The following is a 20,452-nucleotide window of genomic DNA, read 5'->3' on the forward strand; positions in this document are numbered from 1 at the left end:
CGCGGCGGTCGAATTTTGGTGTAGGCGAAGTTCTAGAGGCCCGTGTACTGTGAAATGCCACTGAACGTTAAAGAACCACAGGTGGTCGAAATTTCCGGAGCCCTCCACTACGGCGTACATCTTAGCCTGAGTTTATTTGGGATGCTAAACCCCATAAACCGTTAACTGAAAGCCTCCTCCCATTGCTAACTGCATCAGGTTACTGTTTTGCAATCAGAATACGCCGCCGTTGTCAAGAGTAAACATTCCCTATATTTAGTTATAGAAATGTACCTCGTGAGTGCGCAAGAGTATTGCTTACTCCCTTATTGGTAATTTGTGTTTAGGGTGCGAGAAAGAACCAGGGAATTAATTTTTATTGAAAACAATAACTGAATATTGTTGTCTTCATCGGCCCTTCAAGCTATTTAGAAGACGCCAGAATGCATTTCAGATGCGAAAAAGAACAAATTAAATCGAATATCTTGTAAGAGCGGTGAAGATGGAGTTCTCTGATTTAACCAAAAGTCTCCTCACCGTCGCGATGCCGTTTCTTTGTTTTTGCCCAAAGACGGCCCTCCTTCACCGCTACCAGATAACCTCCGAATCGCCCCCATTCTAAAAACCTTTCAGCTGATGCCAACTCTGGCAGACGTTCCGTTCGCGTTACCAATCATGTCCATCCTATTGATTCGACGATCGTATACGCACTTATGCATCACGAACTCACGTTGGAGCAGTTGCTTAGTCAGTTGTAATAAGGGAGTGATTACTCACTGGCATCCACCCAAGCGCCGCCATACGGCTACAAAGGAAAGCTATACAGCTTTCTCAGAAACTTCGCACTCAAAGAAAAAAATTGTCCTGGTCCGGGGTTCGAACCCCGGACCACCGCTTCACCAGAGCAGTCGCTCTGCCAACTAAGCTAACCAGGATGGCAAGCTTACGGTAGGGCGAAAGCGAATCGATCAATAACTCGAAGTGTGAACAGTGTTGGTCACATGTTTTGTGAGAAGCCCTCAGGTGGAGTAGATTTGTAATAAGGGAGTAATGACTGGCAGTCATGTCAGGCATGACTGACATGACTGGCAGTCATGTAGCGACACACACCCTTGGTTCTTACAGTGATCCCCTGCAACAGCCAGCCTAGAGACCCTCCCGATAATCAACAGTATTCATGACCTCTCCTTAGCATCCCTTAACACATCAGGATGCATCATATATACCGATTCACTACAGGCTGTACGGTCAGATTTCTGCACAACTGCACGATGGGCTGCAAACAGCTCTCACAAAAATGCGGCCATGCACTGTCACACTGAGTAGGATTCCTGGTCACGCTGGAATCCCTAGCAATGAGGCGGAGCATCCCCTCGACCGCGAACTTCAATACCGGGCGCCTGGGATTCCGTGGCTTTATCCACCCACGTGGGACACTACTTTCCACAACGTGAGAGAAACTCTCCGTACACTTCCTGTTCCGAAATAATCTCTCACCACCACCCAACTACGCATTCTTTGACGCATACGCCTAAATGCACTCCTTACTCCTGCCCCTTCTTATCTCTACCGTAATCGACACTCGCCAGCTCGTCCGAATGGTCCTGAACCCTGTGCTAATTTGGAACATCGCCTTTTCACCTGCCTCGTTGCCATTCAGTTCCCTCTTTCCCCATACCATTCTACCTCAACGTGGTGGACTTGGCTAGCCTCACTGACGGCTGACGGACCAGTTGGCCTTGGTTGCCCAGGCCCAAGACATCATTGACGCTTAATATTGCTTTAAAATAAACCCCTCCCCCCCCTCTCTCTCTCTCAGACGCTGCTGTTGTAGTTTCATCGTTTGCCGCAGGATGGCGTTAGGGCGGCGCCAGCGCATCCAACTCCTCATTGATCCCGTGTTGGATCTGAGCGGTCGATTGCTCCGCGTCGGAGTCGGCTGGAGAAAGAGGACACAGAAAGAAAGGAAAATAAATAAATAAATACGTGCGACCACCGTTCTGTGAAAGATGTAGCAGGCCAGTTTGATCGTCGGCTGATTTCGGCTGCACCTGGCAGCTCGCGGTCATTCTTCAGCGGCTATCAAACATGCCTGTGGCAGAGCACAGAAAAGGCTGCGGACTGTAGATGGCTTCGTGGCGCGGGCTTCTAACGATTTTATCCACATTTTTCGCGTCTGCTTTTCTCTTTTTTTATAGAAGAAAATACAATGACAAAATATTCTGCCATTTTATCCGTTCTGTACCTACACGCAACAGTTATGGAGAAGCCGTTTTTGCAGAATGTAATCATGGGCAATAGTTCTGGGCAAGCCGTTTATGCAGAAAAAGCATTTTCGTCATTGGCCTTCTTCTCTACCCTTGTATACTGACGTCATTTATTTAGAGAAAAGGAACAGGGTTTGGAAAGGCGTGGGGAGAAGGACGAATGGAACGGGTGGAAGCGTGGCATTCCTTGACGTGCTCCACGGTGTAATATATATATACTGGGGGACACTATACGGATGCGCACGAGGACGCTAGCGGCCAGATAAAGTACCACTCGCGCAACGCCAATATGGATCTGCGATATCAGCGTCTTCTATCGGCCAAGCGGTGAAACTTCGCTGGCAGAAAAGAAAGCACCCATAAACTGCCTGGTTTCCATAGAAACTGGACGACGTTGCGCGGCAGAGCATGTTTCCTGGCGTCTGGCCAGCAGCCAACAGTTCAGCCCAACCATGCGCAACCACGCTGTGTACACACGCAAAGCGTTACAATTTTCTTCTCTTTTTTTTTGGCGGAGGTGGGGATTGGGGGAAGTGACATGGGCACAAGACTGGGCGCGGAGTGGCGGACGTAAGGGACGGTGAACAAAACAATGAGACAACGCTAGGCTAGAGTCACTGCTCTGCCACCAAGGTTTCTCTTCTTACCCGTGCAACATGTTCGAATAACGCTCGAAAATGGGCCGCTTACCGAGCAGCCATCTTGTGGAACCTAGAGGAACTAGGGAACTTTATCTGTCAACGGCGCGAGCCTATGTGTCCCCACCTGCTTATATCTGTTTATATCAACGTAGAAGGACGGTCATGAGGTGTCGTGCTTGTCCCTCTTTTCGGATACGTCACACGGTTTGATTTGATTTGTGAGGGTTTAGCGTCCCGAAGCGACCCAAGCTATGAGGGACGCCATAGTGGAGGGCTCCGTTTAGTTTCGACCATCTGAGGTTCTTTAACGTGCACTGACATCGCACAGTACACGGGACTCTAAAATTTTGCCTCCGTCAAAATTCGACCGCCGCGGCCGGGTCCGAACCCGCGTCTTTCGGGATAGCAGCCGAGCGCCATAACCACTGAGCCACCGCGGTGGCTGGATCCGTCACACGAGTCGTATGGATTGTGCATGCCTTGCATTCTCTAGGTACCGTCAAGAAAGCCGCCGTCTTTGTGAAATGAGTGGGCTGGGCCCTATCATGCTACCTCATAGTAATTTTACTTTGATTTAGACCAGGAGATAATCAAAATATTAATTAGCTGATCTAGATAATTAAGTCACCGTAGTAAATCCTTATGCGATATAATAGCTGAAAAATAAGCAAATTGATAAATAGGTGTAATAACTAAATATGAAATAACGAATAAGTGAAAGATAGTCCAATTTCGTAAATGTAATAAATAGAAATTACGGAGAGCACTCAAAACTACTTACATGATTTGGATGCGAAAACGATGCTTCTTTAATCTTTGTTTCCGTTTTATTTACATTTTATTTTTTCTCTTATGAAACACCTGCTCATTAGCACACTGTCGTAAGGCGGAGCATGCACTAAGTTCACCTTTGTTCACGAAGAAGCAACGTGGTCGTGTGGCTTATGTGCAATTAAGGAAAAAATATTTTGTTCCGTATGGAATGCGTGTTCGCCATCTGGAAATACTCAGTTAAATTCCCCCAGCTTTAGATTTTATTTTTCGTTGATACCATGGTAACGTCATCCGGGACTTTTGGGATCACTGCTGCTTGGTCAATACCGGCGCCGGCTTTCCTTGCGGGTGACCCACACAATGCTTTCGCATTAATAAGCAGTACAATAAGTGTGGTTCATAAAAGCGATAGGTTGCGGCTGCAGCGATGGGCTGGGGCAGCCCCACACTCGTTAATCTCGGCATTTTGAAAACGTAGAACAATGCCCCAATTGAGCACTTCTTTGCCAGGCAATTGTGTCGAGCCTTGGCATCAAAATTCCACCACTATACGCCTCTTGCAACTGTTGCTAGCTACTACTGGTGCCAGCGAACACTTCTTTCGGGACCTCCGCGTACTCGCGCGTAAAGGAAAAATGACCTACGTCACTCACGGCGCGCCGGCCTGATTTATAAACCATAAACTCGGGCATTTTCTTATTTTCTATTTCCTGACTTATGCTCGATAGCGTCACACCACCTGCCACTCGGATGTGCTATCAGGTGGCTCGCTCGAGAGCCTCTTTTCGAGTGGAACCTCTCGAATCGTTTCAAGGGCCTTTTAGCCTGCTGGGTCTGGTTTTCTTGTTTTTTTTTTTTGCCTCTCGCATATTTTTGTGCGCGTCCATTGACAAGATGCTCGAAAAAAGGTTCAAGTGCACGGCGATGCTAAGTAGATGAAGCTATTGTTGAATAACTTTAGCCCTGTCTGACATCTGGGATCCTCGACTGTTTTTTTTCTTATTATTGGATGCGAATGGTGAAGAACGGAAGAAACTGGGTCCATGCAATTCCCAGTGACGCGAGTTTTCGGTAAACATGCAACGAGAAGCTGGTCGCTAGTGACTTCAGAGCAGGAAGCTCAGGTGCTCTCAAAGGCTTTTTTTTTTTTGTGGCCGAAAGGAGTTGAGGCGCCGCTGTTTTAATTGTCGTCCCTTTAGTTTGTAGGAGGAATGTCATTGGTATATAGTAACTAAACGCTACGTAAAATTTTCGAGCGCTGCTTGATTTTGTTGTTAAATACTTTTTATGCGCAGTTTTTTCTCTTTTTTTCTCTGTTAAAGTTTAGACTTGAGAGTACACACAGTAGGGAGAGTCTGAGGAGACGGAATCCGATGTCACGGTAACCAGTGACTCAGGTATCACTGTACTTCACGATGCTTTGCTACCTTCAGTTAGGTTCGTCAACATCATCATCATCACCACCACCAGCAGTAACCATATTACTTCCAGCAGACGGCAGAGGGCTCTTCTCATTGATCTCTAATCAACACAATCCTCCGTCAGATGCGGCCACACAATGCCCGCAAACTTTCTGAAACTTAACCCCCTCCTTTCCTCCCAGACTCTGCCGTCCTCTACTGCACTTGCATTCTTTCAGTGATCCACTCTGTTATTCTGTGTGATAGATGCCTATCTATATTAAATATGTATCTATATTACCGGTCATTTAAGGGAATCCCCCACTGTGATACACAAGAATTGATCACGTTTTTTGTCGTGGAGATGAAATTGTCGTTATGTCTTTTTGCATTAGGCGTTGCCTCCGGCTGTGACGTCACATGCTATGTTAATATATGTTCATGATCTTCACAGTTTACAGTGGTATCACTTCACTCCATCACGAAAGCTTGTTTCGAATGATATTCGGTGACTGGGACAGCTGGTGCATGATGTCAAAAAATATGAAACAGTGTGCAAAAAAGAAACAAAAAGCGGAGACAAAACCACATGCACTTGTGTGTTAGCCCTTTCTATTCGTCCTTGCTCTGTGGGCAGTTTTATGTATTTTTTTGGCTTATTTCAATGCACAGGGGTAGTTTAAAATACAGAAACAAGAATACAACAGTATACTGGCAGGTTCACAGTCTCGTAGTAATCGTACTGCTGTCGGAATACGAATTAACTCACACAGTTATGTTAGATCAGTGTTCACTTGAACAGTATATATATTTGAAGGTGCCCGCTTCCATGGCATGGGTTTCTCTTCCTCTAAAAAAAAAAACCCTTGCAATTTTCTTGCAGCGACGTTTTTCATTAATGAGCACTGTGATCTCATTTCTTCTATCTTACTGACACAAATTTTTTTGTTAAGTTTTCGCTGTTATTTTATTTATCCGTACGCACTCGTTGGGAAACGATGCGCTTGGACGACCCTTCTAATCTTCAGACGCAAGTTCACCACATATGAAGAAGGCATACCACCGGAGTGGAGCTCGAGCTATTATTCTTCATTTTCTCTGTGCCAGCCCGGCATACGTGGCCTGGGCATCCCTCGTGGGAGGGTTAACATGCAACATTACGGTGTACAAAGACAAATAAATACATGGCCTCAACTGTCAGCCTTTTCAGGCTGATGTTCGAAACAGAATGGGTGCTCTCAAGAGCGCAGTGGGATATAAGGAGCCTTTCGAAGAGATATGCTCCAGAAACTCGTTTGCTGTTTGCACTTTTTATCGTACCACTATGTAAACACTTATAGTCTCGTACTGGTACATTAGATAAAGCTCAGTGAAATGTACACAATAACGTGAAAAGTAAATCCGTATAACAGTGCGAGGCGCTGAGCTCGACCCAAAATACGGCTACGTTGGAAGTGAATGGCAGGAGCGAAGGGTTATCTCGCCTCCTCAAGGCTGATCTATATTCTATCAACGCGTGCAGAGAAGCTTCCGCGCGGGGGCATAGTAAAAAAAAAGGGGGGAGAAAATGATGGCTTCATGTCACGGTTTTCAAAGTGAAGGATTCCACTTTGGTGGTGCAAAATCTTATTGTGTAGTTTTTCCTTAGTTTTTTCTTTATTGTCTGGATAGAAAGTACGTGAATTATGGATCACATGTGAAATATGGAACCGCGCGTCGAAGGGTCATTCATTTGCTGGGCGATGAGGTGTCATATTATGTTCGGCCTGAGCCGGGGCAGGCTTTGTTCCATAAATTGACGGCAGTTTTTATTTTTGTAGCGCATTGAACAACCTTTAATGCGGTGTCCTGAACCAACGGAGTGCATCGTTTGGAAACGCGCAAGGAGAATGAACTAAAGATGCAAGCCATCTGGTGGCGTATTCTAGGTTACTAACAGCAGTTTTGCACGAATACGCTGCAGAACTGTTGATGATAAGAGCCAAAAATGAGTAAACTATCTGAAAAAAAGAACGTCAGACTAGCCGGCCACTCGCTGCAGTGGCGTGTGATGATGATGATGATGATGATGCATTGGTAGCATAGCCGAATAGCCTTGTGGTTGTCATGTTTTATCTGCATGACTTTTCTAAACGTTTGATCCCAGTGAAGCCGAACCTCGGGCATGGGGAAAGTTCACACGTGTTGAAAAACCGGTGGGTAACCGGCGGTGCTGGGGTTCGAACCCCACACCTTCCTCATACCGGACGATTGCTGAAACCACTAGGCTATGGCTGTGGCCTCGTTGCCGATATCCATATAGGAAAGACCTCAGCGACAACGATGACGATTCGTTGAGCTCGAAGGCGTAAGGCAATGTTAGCAATTGTTATGAACAGTTTTCTCTTAATAGTAATAGATTGATCTGATGTTAACCCTTCTTTATATGCCCAAATGTACAGGTGATGCCAAAGCAACACAGAGCATGCTTCGGTCTTTGAACTCTTCTCACGGGCTCCGTAGAGAAAATATGAAGACTTCTTGTGCTTATAGGTGAGCGCGCCGGTGGAACTTGCAGTATTATGTATAAAGTACCTTTTATACAGAGAGGTAAGACGTGAGAAGAGTTTCGTCGCTGAATCGCGCTCTGTAATGTCATGGCCTCCATTGTACGTATCGCACCCTATGGTTTCCATGCATGTCCAACATTCATGTACAAATATTTTGAACATTAAAAAATTGCAAGGTATCGTTATAGAAATATTGAAGGTAATGGTTCATTCTTTCGACGCGTAGCAAAATGTTTCACTTAATTTTTTCCCATCACTCGCATCGAGCAGTTAAGACTGCCGCAAAAATCCAACGGGGAACGCTTTTGGTGATAGAAAAACGTTAATAGCAAAAAAAAAAAACAATGCGAGCCTGCCGAAGAGAACTCTACGGTTATATTGACTGTTATAGTGAAATGTATGATATATATGAAAATAACTGCGTTCATAAGCTCTTTCCTCTTAAGAACGTTTTTCTCCATAGTTGTTGGGCATGTTGCTTGTCCTGTGTTCAATAGCCAATGGGTGTAACAAGCCATGCATGCTGGCAAGAGCATTCGCACAAGTCGTTTGTCTCAGTTAGGCAGAATGGTTGCCGTTCCCTCGTCGCGCCACACTTCGATGTCGGGTCGAAACGACAGAGGTCACTCGGTCGTGAACGAAAACACGTTAATCTCTCTGCTTGTCAAGGTCAACCGGTCGGGCTTTCGAGCGGGGAAGGTCGCTTTTCCGGCGCTTAATCGGCTTTTGCCCCAATCAGCTTTCCTTCTCCCCCACCTCGCAGATCCTAATCCGGTGGCTGCTGCAGCGCGGAATCGTGGCGCTGCCCAGGGCCACCTGCCCGAACCACATCCGAGAGAACATCGAGGTCTGTGGGGCCACGGCGACGGTTGAGTCTTGTTTCCATGTTCCGCATTTGTGTAGCCGGGATCGGCGGTGTAGGCTTCGCGATGGTATTACCGTAGTTTCAAGAAAGAGAATGAATGCGTTAGCATTAGATCGCCCATTATTGCAAAAAACATACAGCTTAAAAATATCGTGCAGTAACACTAGTTACGGTAGACACTTGAGGTCCTTACGCGCTAAAGGCTTTTGACCTGAAGTTCTTTATCATAAAGGCCTTTGACCTAAATGCCTTATATTTAAAGGAATTCACCAGGAATGCATTTACCATGAAGGCCTTCGCGAGAAAGGGCTTTGTCATAAAGGCCTTTTCCATAAAAATCGTTCATCGTTGCCGTATAAGTTGCTTCCACTAATGCATTTGTGTCCTTCCTGTGTTGACTTTGTATATTAGAAAAGTGCCTGTTTCCTTTCGTCGGTTTTTGTTGATTGTTCACTTTTGTTACAAATGTAATCAGTTCTTGCTTCACATCCGCGCTGAGTCTTGTTCTGAATATTTCTTTATATGATACATGTTTGCCCGGTACGTATCCGCTGGCCTCCCTACCCACCCACAAGCACTGTATAATTAGGTGGGGTAAAAAATATGTACATGAAAATACAACGGCCAATAAATATCACTATTATTATCATTACAAGGCCTTTACTCTAAAGGCCTTTAGGTGAAGACCTCGGTGAAGGCGTACAAATGCCAGGTCCCGGAAGGCATTTACCTTGGAGGCCTTCACCCAAAAAACCTTTACCATAAGACCTTTACCCTAAAGACCTTTGAGTAAAGACTTGGGTAAAGGCCTGACAGACCGAAAATCGAAGACTGAAGCAGCAAGACCAAAGGCTAAACGATGGCACTTCGGTGCCAAAGGAAAAAACTAAGCACTATTTTTCCTGTGTTAGAAAACTTATTCGCCTCAATGATGGGAAGTCGTCACTCCTGCCTCGCTAAAGTGGGCACTGCGATGTAATCGTCCATGTAGAACGGCCCCAGATCTCCAAACAACAACAACAACAACAACAACAAACAAATATTAGCGCTGCGATGAGTGTCAGCGCCAACAAAAAGCAACAGTAAGAGAGCAATATGTGAAAGGTCAGACCAACAAAAAAAATCAAGCAAGGAGGGCACCCTGTCCGGCTGTAGTATAGCTCGGCATGCACTTCCTGTCACGGAAAACAAATGTTGTTTACACTCGCGTTCTCCTTTGAGTCGGCGCGTTTTGCTTCGGTTACACTGACGCCCGTGGTAATGCATTCGGGCCAACGTGATATTAAATTTCTTCTTCCGCGAACTCTTGTAGAACCAAAGGCAAAAATGAAGTCGTAGAAACTGTCTCAGGCCTCATCGTGTGCGCTGTCACTGACACACAGCAGTGACGGTGAAGGTCGGACTGGTGCAGCTGATCAGGGTTCAAAACTGGCAACGCACGTTCTCGGAATAATTTTTCTCTTGGTTTTTCTTTCATGGTTACTTTTGGCTTGGTGTGTGTGTCGTAGTACCACATTGCAGTATATCTTGCGTATACTGCGCATTTCTGAACGAGGTCCTGAATGAGATCTTTCGTTTCTACGCATTTCTGGACGAGATGTAAAACAAGATCCTTCGCATATGAAGAAGCTCAATTAATTTATTCGTTCCGTTTGCAGAGGATTCAGGATCGCTGCCACAAACGCTGTAACTGTAAATCTTTGCAGGTGTTCGACTTCGAGTTGTCGCAGGAGGACGTCGAGACCCTGTCTGGACTCGACAAGAACCTGCGCCTGTTCACGTACAACGTTCACGGGTGCGTGGAACAATAGACGTTTGTAGCATACCGGAGACGTACTACCGGAGACGTATACCGGTTTACCGGACCCCTCTTGCGCATGCGCAGTGGCATTATTGGTGTAAGGAGAGCCACTGCGCGTGCGCAAGAGGGGTCCGGAGACGTACTTCCGGAGACGTATACCTGTTTACCGGACCCCACTTGCGCATGCGCAGTGACATTGTTGGGGTTAGTGGGAGCCACTGCGCGTGCGCAAGAGGGGTCCGGAGACGTACTTGCGGAGACGTACTTCCGGAGACGTATACCGGTTTACCGGACCCCTCTTGCGCATGCGCAGTGGCATTATTGGTGTAAGGAGAGCCACTGCGCGTGCGCAAGAGGGGTCCGGAGACGTACTTCCGGAGACGTATACCGGTTTACCGTGCCCCTCTTGCGCATGCGCAGTGACATTGTTGGGGTTAGTGGGAGCCACTGCGCGTGCGCAAGAGGGGTCCGGAGACGTACTTGCGGAGACGTATACCGGTTTACCGGACCCCACTTGCGCATGCGCAGTGACATTGTTGGGGTTCGTGGGAGCCACTGCGCGTGCGCAAGAGGGGTCTGGCGACGTACTTCCGGAGACGTATACCGGTTTACCGGACCCCTCCTGCGCATGCGCAGTGGCATTGTTGGGGTGAGGGGGAGCCACTGCGCGTGTGCAGACGGCGTCCGGTAAACCGGTATACATCTCCGGTAGTACGTCTCCGGTATGCTAAAAACGTCTAATGACACGGTCAACCGTGTCAACCGTACAGGTTTCAAAGGCAGCGCTCTTGAAGTAACAGTGCGAAGTCTTATGTGCTAGCATAGAAGCTTCACCGGAGTGAAAAGCCGGCGATGGCCGTCCGGCGTTGTCCAGAAAAATCTTGATTGGCTGGCGGACAGTGACGTCACCAAAGCTGGGAAATATGATTGGTCTGACGTACGTGACGTCACTAGACCGAAGAATGACCATTGGGTGGGGAGAATTGACGTCACGAGATCGGCAGTGACGTTACCAGACCAGGTTTCGCATGTGTGAAACCTCCGCCTATCTGCAAACCGTGGCAGGTGGCGGGTGGTGTACGGGAACGGCTCGGAAAGAGCAACCTGGGACTCAGAAGCCCCACCAGTTACTTCCGGCAAAGGCATCAACAGCTTCTAATGCTTTCGCATTGCCAGTAGATAACAGAATGAGGTGCCCCTGGGCTTTTCGATGGAGTAACGTGCAGAAGTCAAGCACATTGCTTAAGGAGCATTACTCATGCCTTGTGACGTAGAATAGCGGGCAAGGTTCTACTTAGGGCTTGGTTGCTCGCTTGCTTATTGCATGTCGACCGATAAGCGGCAGTTCAAAGGTGTGTCCTTTCCTGGAACCCGCGGTTTCAAGTAGAGCTGAATCACACAAATACGCGGAAGGAGCTCAACTGAGTAGTTCACTGGAGAAATTCATTTTTCATGATTCATCGAACTCAAGAGAGCGATATTTTGGGATTTCATTTCAGGTAACTGAAAAATTTCCTTCATGCAGGTTGCCGAACAGGGCAGAGTACCCTTTCAAATAAGTCGCAAGACATCGCGAGGAATCATCTGCACACACCTCCGCTACTGAAAAGGAAAGAGGAGCGCCATCGAGTGCCCCCTACATAGAGCGCTTTTTTTCTTGCCTGAGAGATGTTGTCTGATGTGAAATAAAAACAATTTCGCAAAGGTCTGAGTTCGCGCTAATAGCGTCTTAGACCAGAAAAGAAAAAGGAAATACTGATAAAAAAACTCATGCCTTTAACTTTAGTGTTCGGTTTCACCTTTTGCACTGTTGCCTAACAGAAAAGAAACTTTGCAGTTCTAGCTGTAGCATTGTGATAAAAATGATCTCACGCTTTGTGATAAACTTTGCATTAGGCTTCACCATTTACAGGAGGGGCTAACAGAAAAGTGTCATCGGTGATTTTCCTGTAAAATTCTGAGAGTAAAACAAATATGGCAGCAAAAAGGTGCTCGTACTTTGCACTTTTCTGCATGCCCGGGTGCCTTTCTTAGCGGCTACTAGCGTTTTGGCTACATTCAGGTAACAGTCTGTTCAACAAAGCCTGTTTACTTGCTACAGTCATGACCTTGTTCCTTTCTTTATTGTTTTGTAATTATTTTTTTAGCGCTTGCAGACCTCCGAAAGCACAAGACACCGAAATACTCGTCTGGTAACTTTCCAAATCATGTTCGAGTCTGATTTGCAGAGGAGGGGGGGCAGAAGTGGCCGAGAAGCGCTATAGGGCAGCTGAAATGGCAGAACTGCAGTCCTGATTCAGTTTTTTTAACGAGATTTATTACCACATGACATCAATGGGCGAAGTTTTGATGAATGATGCAGTAATGATTAAAGTAATGAAAAAAGGTTAGCTGATTTTATTAAGACCAGTAGTGGGCGATGGTATGGTCCCTGCGTCCAGGCAATATATGAAGCAGGGTTGCTCGGTGAAAGACCCGCTACCTTCAGGTACCGGATCCTTGTAGGCTTGAGAGCTAGGCAGTCAGACAGTAAGTTGTGATTGTCGGCTTCAATGTCCTAGCGTTTACATATCGGGAACCCAGGCCGAGGAAACAAATCTCGATACTGAGGCCACTTCCGAGTGACGGCAGGTGTGAGGGCAACCCCGACCCGGATCCTCCAAAGCGCAACCTCCTCTGCACGGGTAAGACTGCGGGGAAGGGTTACCGCACACGGAGGGATGAGAGCAAGTGCGCGGCGCCGGAGGTGTAACTTTATTGATGAAATGAGGGTAAAGTTATCCAAATGAAGGAGCCGAGGCAATGATGAGCCTAGATTCACGAGGTGGGTCGCTAAATCTGCCTAGCTTTGAGAGGTCAGCAGTTCAGTTCAGTGTCCTAATACAGTTTTCAAGCATGCTCAAGTTTTGTCTATGAAATAAGAACAATATACCAAGCGTCAATACTGCTGTTGTAAAATTGTCACCGAAGCTGAGTCCCGTAGCAAGATTAGGCTGCATTCTGCAATAAAAAAATCAACAATGGTCAAAGCGTGGCCAACAGAGGATTATAACGATCGAAGTCTTTACAGCAGCGCTGATAAGAAAGCAGTCCCTGAAAAAAAGCAATGTGCTAAAGGTAAGCGTTGGAACGTCGCGCATTGTGGTAATGGAAAAAGTCAGAGACCCTAGTCTGGGCTTGTATCGGCGTCTTACAGAAAGAACGCCGTTGCTTCAGCTGAAGAGTCCGCAGAAAACGCTCAAAACAAACAAACAAACAAACAAACAAACAAACAAACGGTTGATCAATCAATCAATAAATCAAGCAATCAATCACCATGATGATGATTATGAGTTTTGATGGCGCAAGGGCACCTACGGTCAAAGAGTGTCATGGCACAAGGTATTTTCAATCAATCAATCAATCAATCAATCAATCAATCAATCAATCAATCAATCAATCAATCAATCAATCAATCAATCAATCAATTGATAAATCAATCAATATACCTTAGTCTGGGTTTGTATCAGCGTCTTACAGAAAGAACGGCGTAGCTTCAGCTGAAGAGTCAACAGAAAACGCCCAAAACAAACAAACAAACGGTTGGTCAATCAATTAATCAATCAATCAATTGACCAATAAATCATTCAAACCTAAGCTCTGAAGAAGAGCCGCAACACCCCCAGCAGCAATAATCCTCCTCCGAAGAAACGCCACTCACAGCAGCGAAACTCAGCGAAACTCAGCTCCGGTGCCTCGGGCGTGACAGGCAATGTTGCAGAACGAAGACGTTGGAGTTCCAACAAGGACAAGCGTCATCCATCAAATGCGATGAAGCGGACACGAACACCGCTTGCAGTGGGGGGGGGGGGGGGGGGGGGGGAAAGAGAAAGATGAATCCTTCAGGAAGACGGGGCCTGGGAGAAGCCGCCATGCTCTTAATCAACTCTCAGACAGGATGCGCAAGCATTCCTATTACTTTCGCCTCTTTCCTGATCAGACTTTCCCGACATTACCTTCGTTTCTTTTTCCTCTCCCATGCCTCTCTGAGCTTGGTCAAGCGAACAGCTCAGAAAACATGGACCGTCGCATATTCGCATCACCTTCACCGTCACCACAGCGTGGCAGGGAAACAGGGCTTTCGCCGTGTATCTGGGTGAGGAGGAAAGAAGAAAAGTCTCGTATATAAAAAGAGAAAAACAAAGCACTGAAGGGAATTGCTTTCCTTGCCCAAGGACGCGGACCTGTGACTGCTCAGGCGAGGGGAGAGCACATACAACGGCGTCCCGTTCTGGCCTGGGTGTTTTTGTGCATGGCGGTGTTTGTGTACGTGTGCGACGCGCCCGTGTGGTCTGCTAGGCGGGGGGTCTGGCGTGACGTCATCACGACGAAATAGGCGGGCGGTAAGAGAAGCCCCGAAGTGGCTGGGTTCCTGGTAGGAGGAGGTATGCCGGCTGAGTTCTGCTTGCACCGCTTTCTTGTCTACAGGCCCAAGCAGCATAACAGGGAACACCTGATTTTAATATAGCGATTACACTCAGACTGATTTCACAATGTCTTTTGTTTTGTTTTTTGAGGTTATTCGCAGATTGAAACGCGATTCTGTGGGTAGTTACACGTGCTTGCCGGCCCTGTCTGCAGTCTCTCACAATTGCTCTTTCTAAGATATTCGTTCTCGCTTAAATGCCCTCATAATAGGTGTTCGAAAGCGAGTTGAAACGAAGAGGTTTTCGATAAGATCTTGAGAGAAAAAAAAGCCACACAATATATCATCATTCGCTTCTTGTTTGGAGACGGGCATGTTAATTGTTATTTTATCTAGATTAGAGAGAACGGTGTCGCTTTCGCAGTGACTGCCGTATAACCTAATTTATACATGGCGAACGGCGACACCTTCAGTGTAGTCGACAACGTGAGCTCATTCTCGATAATTCGAACTCCAAGGGGGTATCGAATGTGTTGAAATTATGCGGAGTTCGAATTAACGGGTATTTTTTAAAAACACTTGACGGTGCCGAGACCAAATCGTCATTTCGAATAAATCGGCAGTACGAATTAAGCGAGCTCTAATTGACATGAGCCCAAATGTATTTGGGCGTTAAAACTCGCGTTCACGTGCTGGACAATAAGCATGATATTCTGCTGTGCGGATAGTGGACTGGGTAAGATGCTGGAAAAAGAAGCGGGGAGAGGGGGGAATTTACAGCTATCGCTATCTCCCTTTGACCACTGAAGACTGTGACAAGGCTGAAATTTTCTAAAATTATTTTTATCATAGAAAGTATTCCTTTTCCTCCGAACATGTTTTGCTCGATATCGCCGAAAAAAGTTGTTGTGGGAGTCATGCGTCGCCTCTGCGGTGACCGCTTTACCGGATAGCAAATCCCAACGAATCGTCTCGACGCCACTCCGGTTGGACGGGGCATAACACAAACTCCTACCCATGTCCGGCCTAACGTATACGTCCCGTGCCATCTGTGCAGCGAGGCAGAATGGAGCAAGCCTTATTTTGTCCAGATCTCCCTTTTTCTTCCATGTCGTTCCCTCTTTTACTTAGCTCTTTTTCTCTCTCCTTCTAGCTCTCTCACTCTTACTTTCCAGTTATAGAGCTTGCTTCTGGAGCACCTTCTTCCGGGCCCGGTGCTCCCACGCGGCTCGACTTTATTTACTGCCCCTTCCCCACCTTCCCAGTAATCGATTCTGGAAACCACTTTTCTCCAAACCGCTTAGCGTGGCGCCCACGAAACCTCAGTGAAGAAAGCTGTGGCTCGCTTACAACGACCGGCCAAGAGAAGAAAATGGGGTGACGCATAAAGAAAACTTCGACTAGGAGTGTGCCTCTGTGTGTCCTATTCTCCACGCAGAATCTCTTGCTTAACTGTTTTCATGTCGGCCAAAAGTGGACACCCGACCGCTCGGCTGTATTATTTTCGCAGTCCAGGAGGGAAAAATTTATTTACTTCTCTTCTCTACTTTCCTTCCTTCCTTCTTTCGTTCCTTCCTTCATTCTTTCTTTCGTTCCTTCCTTCATTCTTTCTTTCTTTCGTTCCTTCCTTCATTCTTTCTTTCTTTTGTTCCTTTCTTCAGTCTTTCTTTCTTTCATTCCTTCCTTCATTCTTTCTTTCGTCCCTTCCTTCATTCTTTCTTTCGTTCCTTCCTTCTTTCTTTCTTTCGTCCCTTCCTTCATTCTTTCTTTCGTTCCTTCCTTCATTCTTTCTTTTGTTCCTTCCTTCATTCTTTCTTTCGTTCCTTCCTTCATTCTTTCTTTCGTCCCTTCCTTCATTCTTTCTTTCGTTCCTTCCTTCATTCTTTCTTTCGTTCCTTCCTTCATTCTTTCTTTCGTTCCTTCCTTCATTCTTTCTTTCTTTCGTTCCTTCCTTCATTCTTTCTTTCTTTCGTTCCTTCCTTCATTCTTTCTTTCGTCCCTTCCTTCATTCTTTCTTTCGTTCCTTCCTTCTTTCTTTCTTTCGTTCCTTCCTTCTTTCTTTCCTTCCTTCCTTCCTTCCTTCCTTCCTTCCTTCCTTCCTTCCTTCCTTCCTTCCTTCCTTCCTTCCTTCCTTCCTTTATTGCTTTCTTTCTTTTTCCTGTCTTCCTTCCTTTTTCGTTATTTTCTTACCTTCTTTCTTTTTTTCTCTCTTTCTTTTATTTCCTTCTTTTTCCTCCTTCTTTCCTTCCTTTCATCTTTTCTTTCGTTTTTGAACGTTCGTTATATCCGAGGTTAGCCCAATAAAGCTCGTTATATACGGGGTTAACACACAAAAGTTCGTTGTAACCGAGGTTAACGCATTAAAGCTCGTTATATCCAAGATGTCGTGCTAAGGTTCGTTATATCCGAGATTAACACAATAAAGTTAGTTATATCCGAACTGGCGTACTAAGGTTTAATATATCTGAGGTAGTATACTAAGTTTGTGTAGGTAGTAAGCTCGTTCGCACTCGGGTGGGCACGTTGGCACCTGCCACTGGCTAGACGGCGGTCGCCATTTGCGCTTGTACCGACCGCTCTGAACCTAACGCATTAATAAAATAGCTCTAAGTATGCAAATTAGGAATGCGTAGCATTGATCTGTGTTTATTTACATCTTCGTGTTTATCTTCAATTAGTATTTTTGTTTCTATAAGTTGAACACAGTGGAAACAGCGCTCAACGTGCTGATTTGGCCATTGAGTTATACTACATGTTTGCCGAGGCATTACGAGGTGACTGAACTTTCACTTGGTGGATTTTTTCACGCCATGTTTCTCTAAACAATAACATTAGAATAACATCAGACAGTGCTCCAAGAGAAGGTAAACATGCTTGAACTATGTTGGCAGGTTGCCGTGCTGTACTCAAAAAGGAGAGATCAACACAAACAAACTAAATGTATCGAGTGAGCAAACAGATTTTGGAGCGACAGCTCCACTACGCCATGTATCGCCAAGGTCAGCGGGTGTTGCAGTTTGACCTTCAGCAGGAGGGGCGCCGGAGGTGTGGCCGTGACGTCAGACCACGTGACTCGCCGCAGCTGCAGCCGCAGCGCCGCTGCTCCGACTACGGTGTGCCGACCGCAGCTTCGCCACATGTGGTCATGTGATTGTGCACGTGACTCAGCGTTCCCTTAAGGAGGTGACGCCGCACTCGCACGCAGTGCTGCCATGGATGAGAGCGCGGCTGTCTGTGAGCCATAAACGAGGCGTTCCAAGCGTCTAACCAAGCGTAGCCAAGTGTAATAATGAAACTTTCGCTGTCTAACTAGGTTTAGAAGAGTTAAGCCACTGCCATTTTTTTTTGTTTTCTGGTCGCTGGGAAGTAGGCCGTGACAGCGATAACGTTAGCACACTTTTCAAGACACCACTCACTCCACGTCAACTTCCTGCAGACTCGGGTTCATGTGACCATAAGTGACACATTCTCAACAACGTCTACTCAAAGTCCCGCAAAGCGCATGACCATCTGTAGAACATGTAAACAAAATGTCCGCTCGATGTCTACCTAGATGACATGTCCAAGCATGTGCAGGAGGCCGTTTTCTTTAACGAAATATTACGCCATTACGTTTTCACCACACAGTGTCACTGAATGCAGATATTACTGCCAAAGAATGCACGAGAAAATAAAAGAACAAACTCTAATATGGTGGTCCCAGCATGCAGAAACGATTCGGGAATAAAGCTTGACAGGTTGCACTGGAAGCAGGCAGATATTACATTAGCATTGCAACGTTCCAGGTTGGTATACCGCCTGCGGGCGACACCGACGCTGGTTTATTTCACGAGCGCTCGCGGCTGCGATGTGGAACTCTTCTTTGCCTGCATTTAAACTCTGTTGCTCAACTTTTTTGTGGTTCATACTGCCGCCGGTCCGTTTTTTTTCGATGGGACTATCAAAGCAGTTCCATCACTTGCGTCCTGATTCTGATGACACAGACAGCTCTCGGGGAATGCGTTATACGAGAACTTGCGGGCAGTGGGCGGGGCAATGTGAACAACTTTTGTGCGGGCTTGTGGTGAAGTATCTCTCGACTTCGTTTATATGTTTATTAGATAACCCACAGCGCCACATGTGGCATTTCTCGGTGGGCACGGTTATACAAAACACGAAAATTGTGCATAAAAATAAATTGAAATAACGATGCAAACATTTCATTGTCAGTAATATTAACGAAATATGAAGATGAGACATTTCATTCTTGAAAAAGGGCGGGGGACAATTGATGATTTGAACAAATTGGTTGTTGCCCTGAATTCATGTACTTTTTGATTGTGACAGCCATATTTATGCAACTCGTTTTATTGAAGAGGATTCATTCATTCATTCATTCATTCATTCATTCATTCATTCATTCATTCATTCATTCATTTTCCAGAAAAGAATGGGATGTTCGCCTGGGCTAAAAGTCGAGTAAGCAGCTTGACGGGGCCCAGGAGACCGTCAGATAAGGCGCCTTGACTTTTGGCTTCAGCTTGGTTTGTTTCATCTATCGTTATCAGCGTCGGCGTCGTCGTTTGCTATCATCATCAACATCGTAACTGAGTCCTGATTCCAATCATCATCAGCATTACTACGCCCACTTCAGGGCGTCGTAGTATTTCTCCGATTTTATATTTCTCCATTAACCCGGTATCGGAGTTCATTTGGGGTCAAAATCTTCCATCAGTGACACCAAGTTATACCTCCTTTACGCCACTTGAGGTGATGTGGATGCAGCAAATATTTCGAGCTCATACTTCCATCTGGCCACCTTCGATTTCAATTTTCTTCCATCGATGTCCTGCCTTACTTAAAGCCTATGATAGAAGTGCGTAAAATGCAGTGCTGCCTCAATAAGTTTAGCAAACTGTATCAATAGAAAGCTACATAAAGAGACAAACTTCAAATGGCCCTTCCTGACGCAGACAATAAAAATGAGTCAAGTTTCGACCAGTTATAGGCGCAGCACGAGCGGATGACTACGTCAGATAATCATTGAGTTCGGCGCCTATTGCGGTCGAGACCGAAAAATAACATTTTCGTTTAATGTTAAAAAAAACAGATAGAATTCACCATAAAAAATTTTAGCGCCAAAACGTACACTACACGCAAGATAGAAGAAAACACGGGCGCTTACAACTGTTTAATGAGGTGAAAATGCTTGTAGGTGGCGCTGAAATTCTTTTATTATATCTGGCAGCCAACTAACCCAGCAGATAGTTGTTTTAAAAAACGAATCCGCAAACGGCTTTTGTCACATGCTTGCATCGCTAGTTCCTTCCGTTCGTTATCTTTTCTTTTTTCGCCCTTGTCGTAAAGTGCGCGGCTCTGGAGTGCAACCAGCGATAATTACGAAACCAATTTCAAAAGTCAGCGGAGGATATGTATGTTTCAAAAGTTCCAGAGATTCAATAAATGACTGTTTTTTTTTTCTTTCGTGAGCTTGCTGTAAAGAAGGGAACTGAAAGAGTAGAATAGCGCAGAGAAAACAGGGTACACAGGACAGCAGGGTTATGTAGAGTTTCAACCTAGAATCCAAACGAAAGTGTTGGACCGAATAGAATCAGTTTACCATAGTTGGCATGCAGAACGGACCGAAATAAATTTGTACGAAACTAAATTATTGCCTCCATTTTGCATCAGAAGCTGAAGACAAGAGTGCTTCGAGCTGTAAAGCGCGACTCCGAGCCTCTAAGCAGACTCTGTCGCTTTTAATTCGTTTGAAACCGAACCGGGTTTTCCAG

General features: G+C 45.9%; 1 protein-coding gene across 1 annotated transcript in view; it reads left to right on the forward strand.

Moving 5' to 3' along the window:
• Positions 1 to 11,930, forward strand: part of LOC144135504 (1,5-anhydro-D-fructose reductase-like) — a 28,533-nt gene extending 16,603 nt beyond the window's left edge. Inside the window, exons 7-9 of the mRNA XM_077668155.1 lie at positions 8,374 to 8,457; positions 10,182 to 10,270; positions 11,802 to 11,930. Coding sequence (XP_077524281.1) covers positions 8,374 to 8,457; positions 10,182 to 10,270; positions 11,802 to 11,835 — 207 coding nt within the window. The 3' untranslated portion in view covers positions 11,836 to 11,930. The remainder of the gene's footprint in view (positions 1 to 8,373; positions 8,458 to 10,181; positions 10,271 to 11,801) is intronic.
• The last annotated feature ends 8,522 nt before the right edge of the window (positions 11,931 to 20,452 follow it).

The sequence above is a fragment of the Amblyomma americanum genome, chromosome 5, assembly GCF_052857255.1.
Source record: "Amblyomma americanum isolate KBUSLIRL-KWMA chromosome 5, ASM5285725v1, whole genome shotgun sequence".
NCBI lineage: Eukaryota > Metazoa > Arthropoda > Arachnida > Ixodida > Ixodidae > Amblyomma > Amblyomma americanum.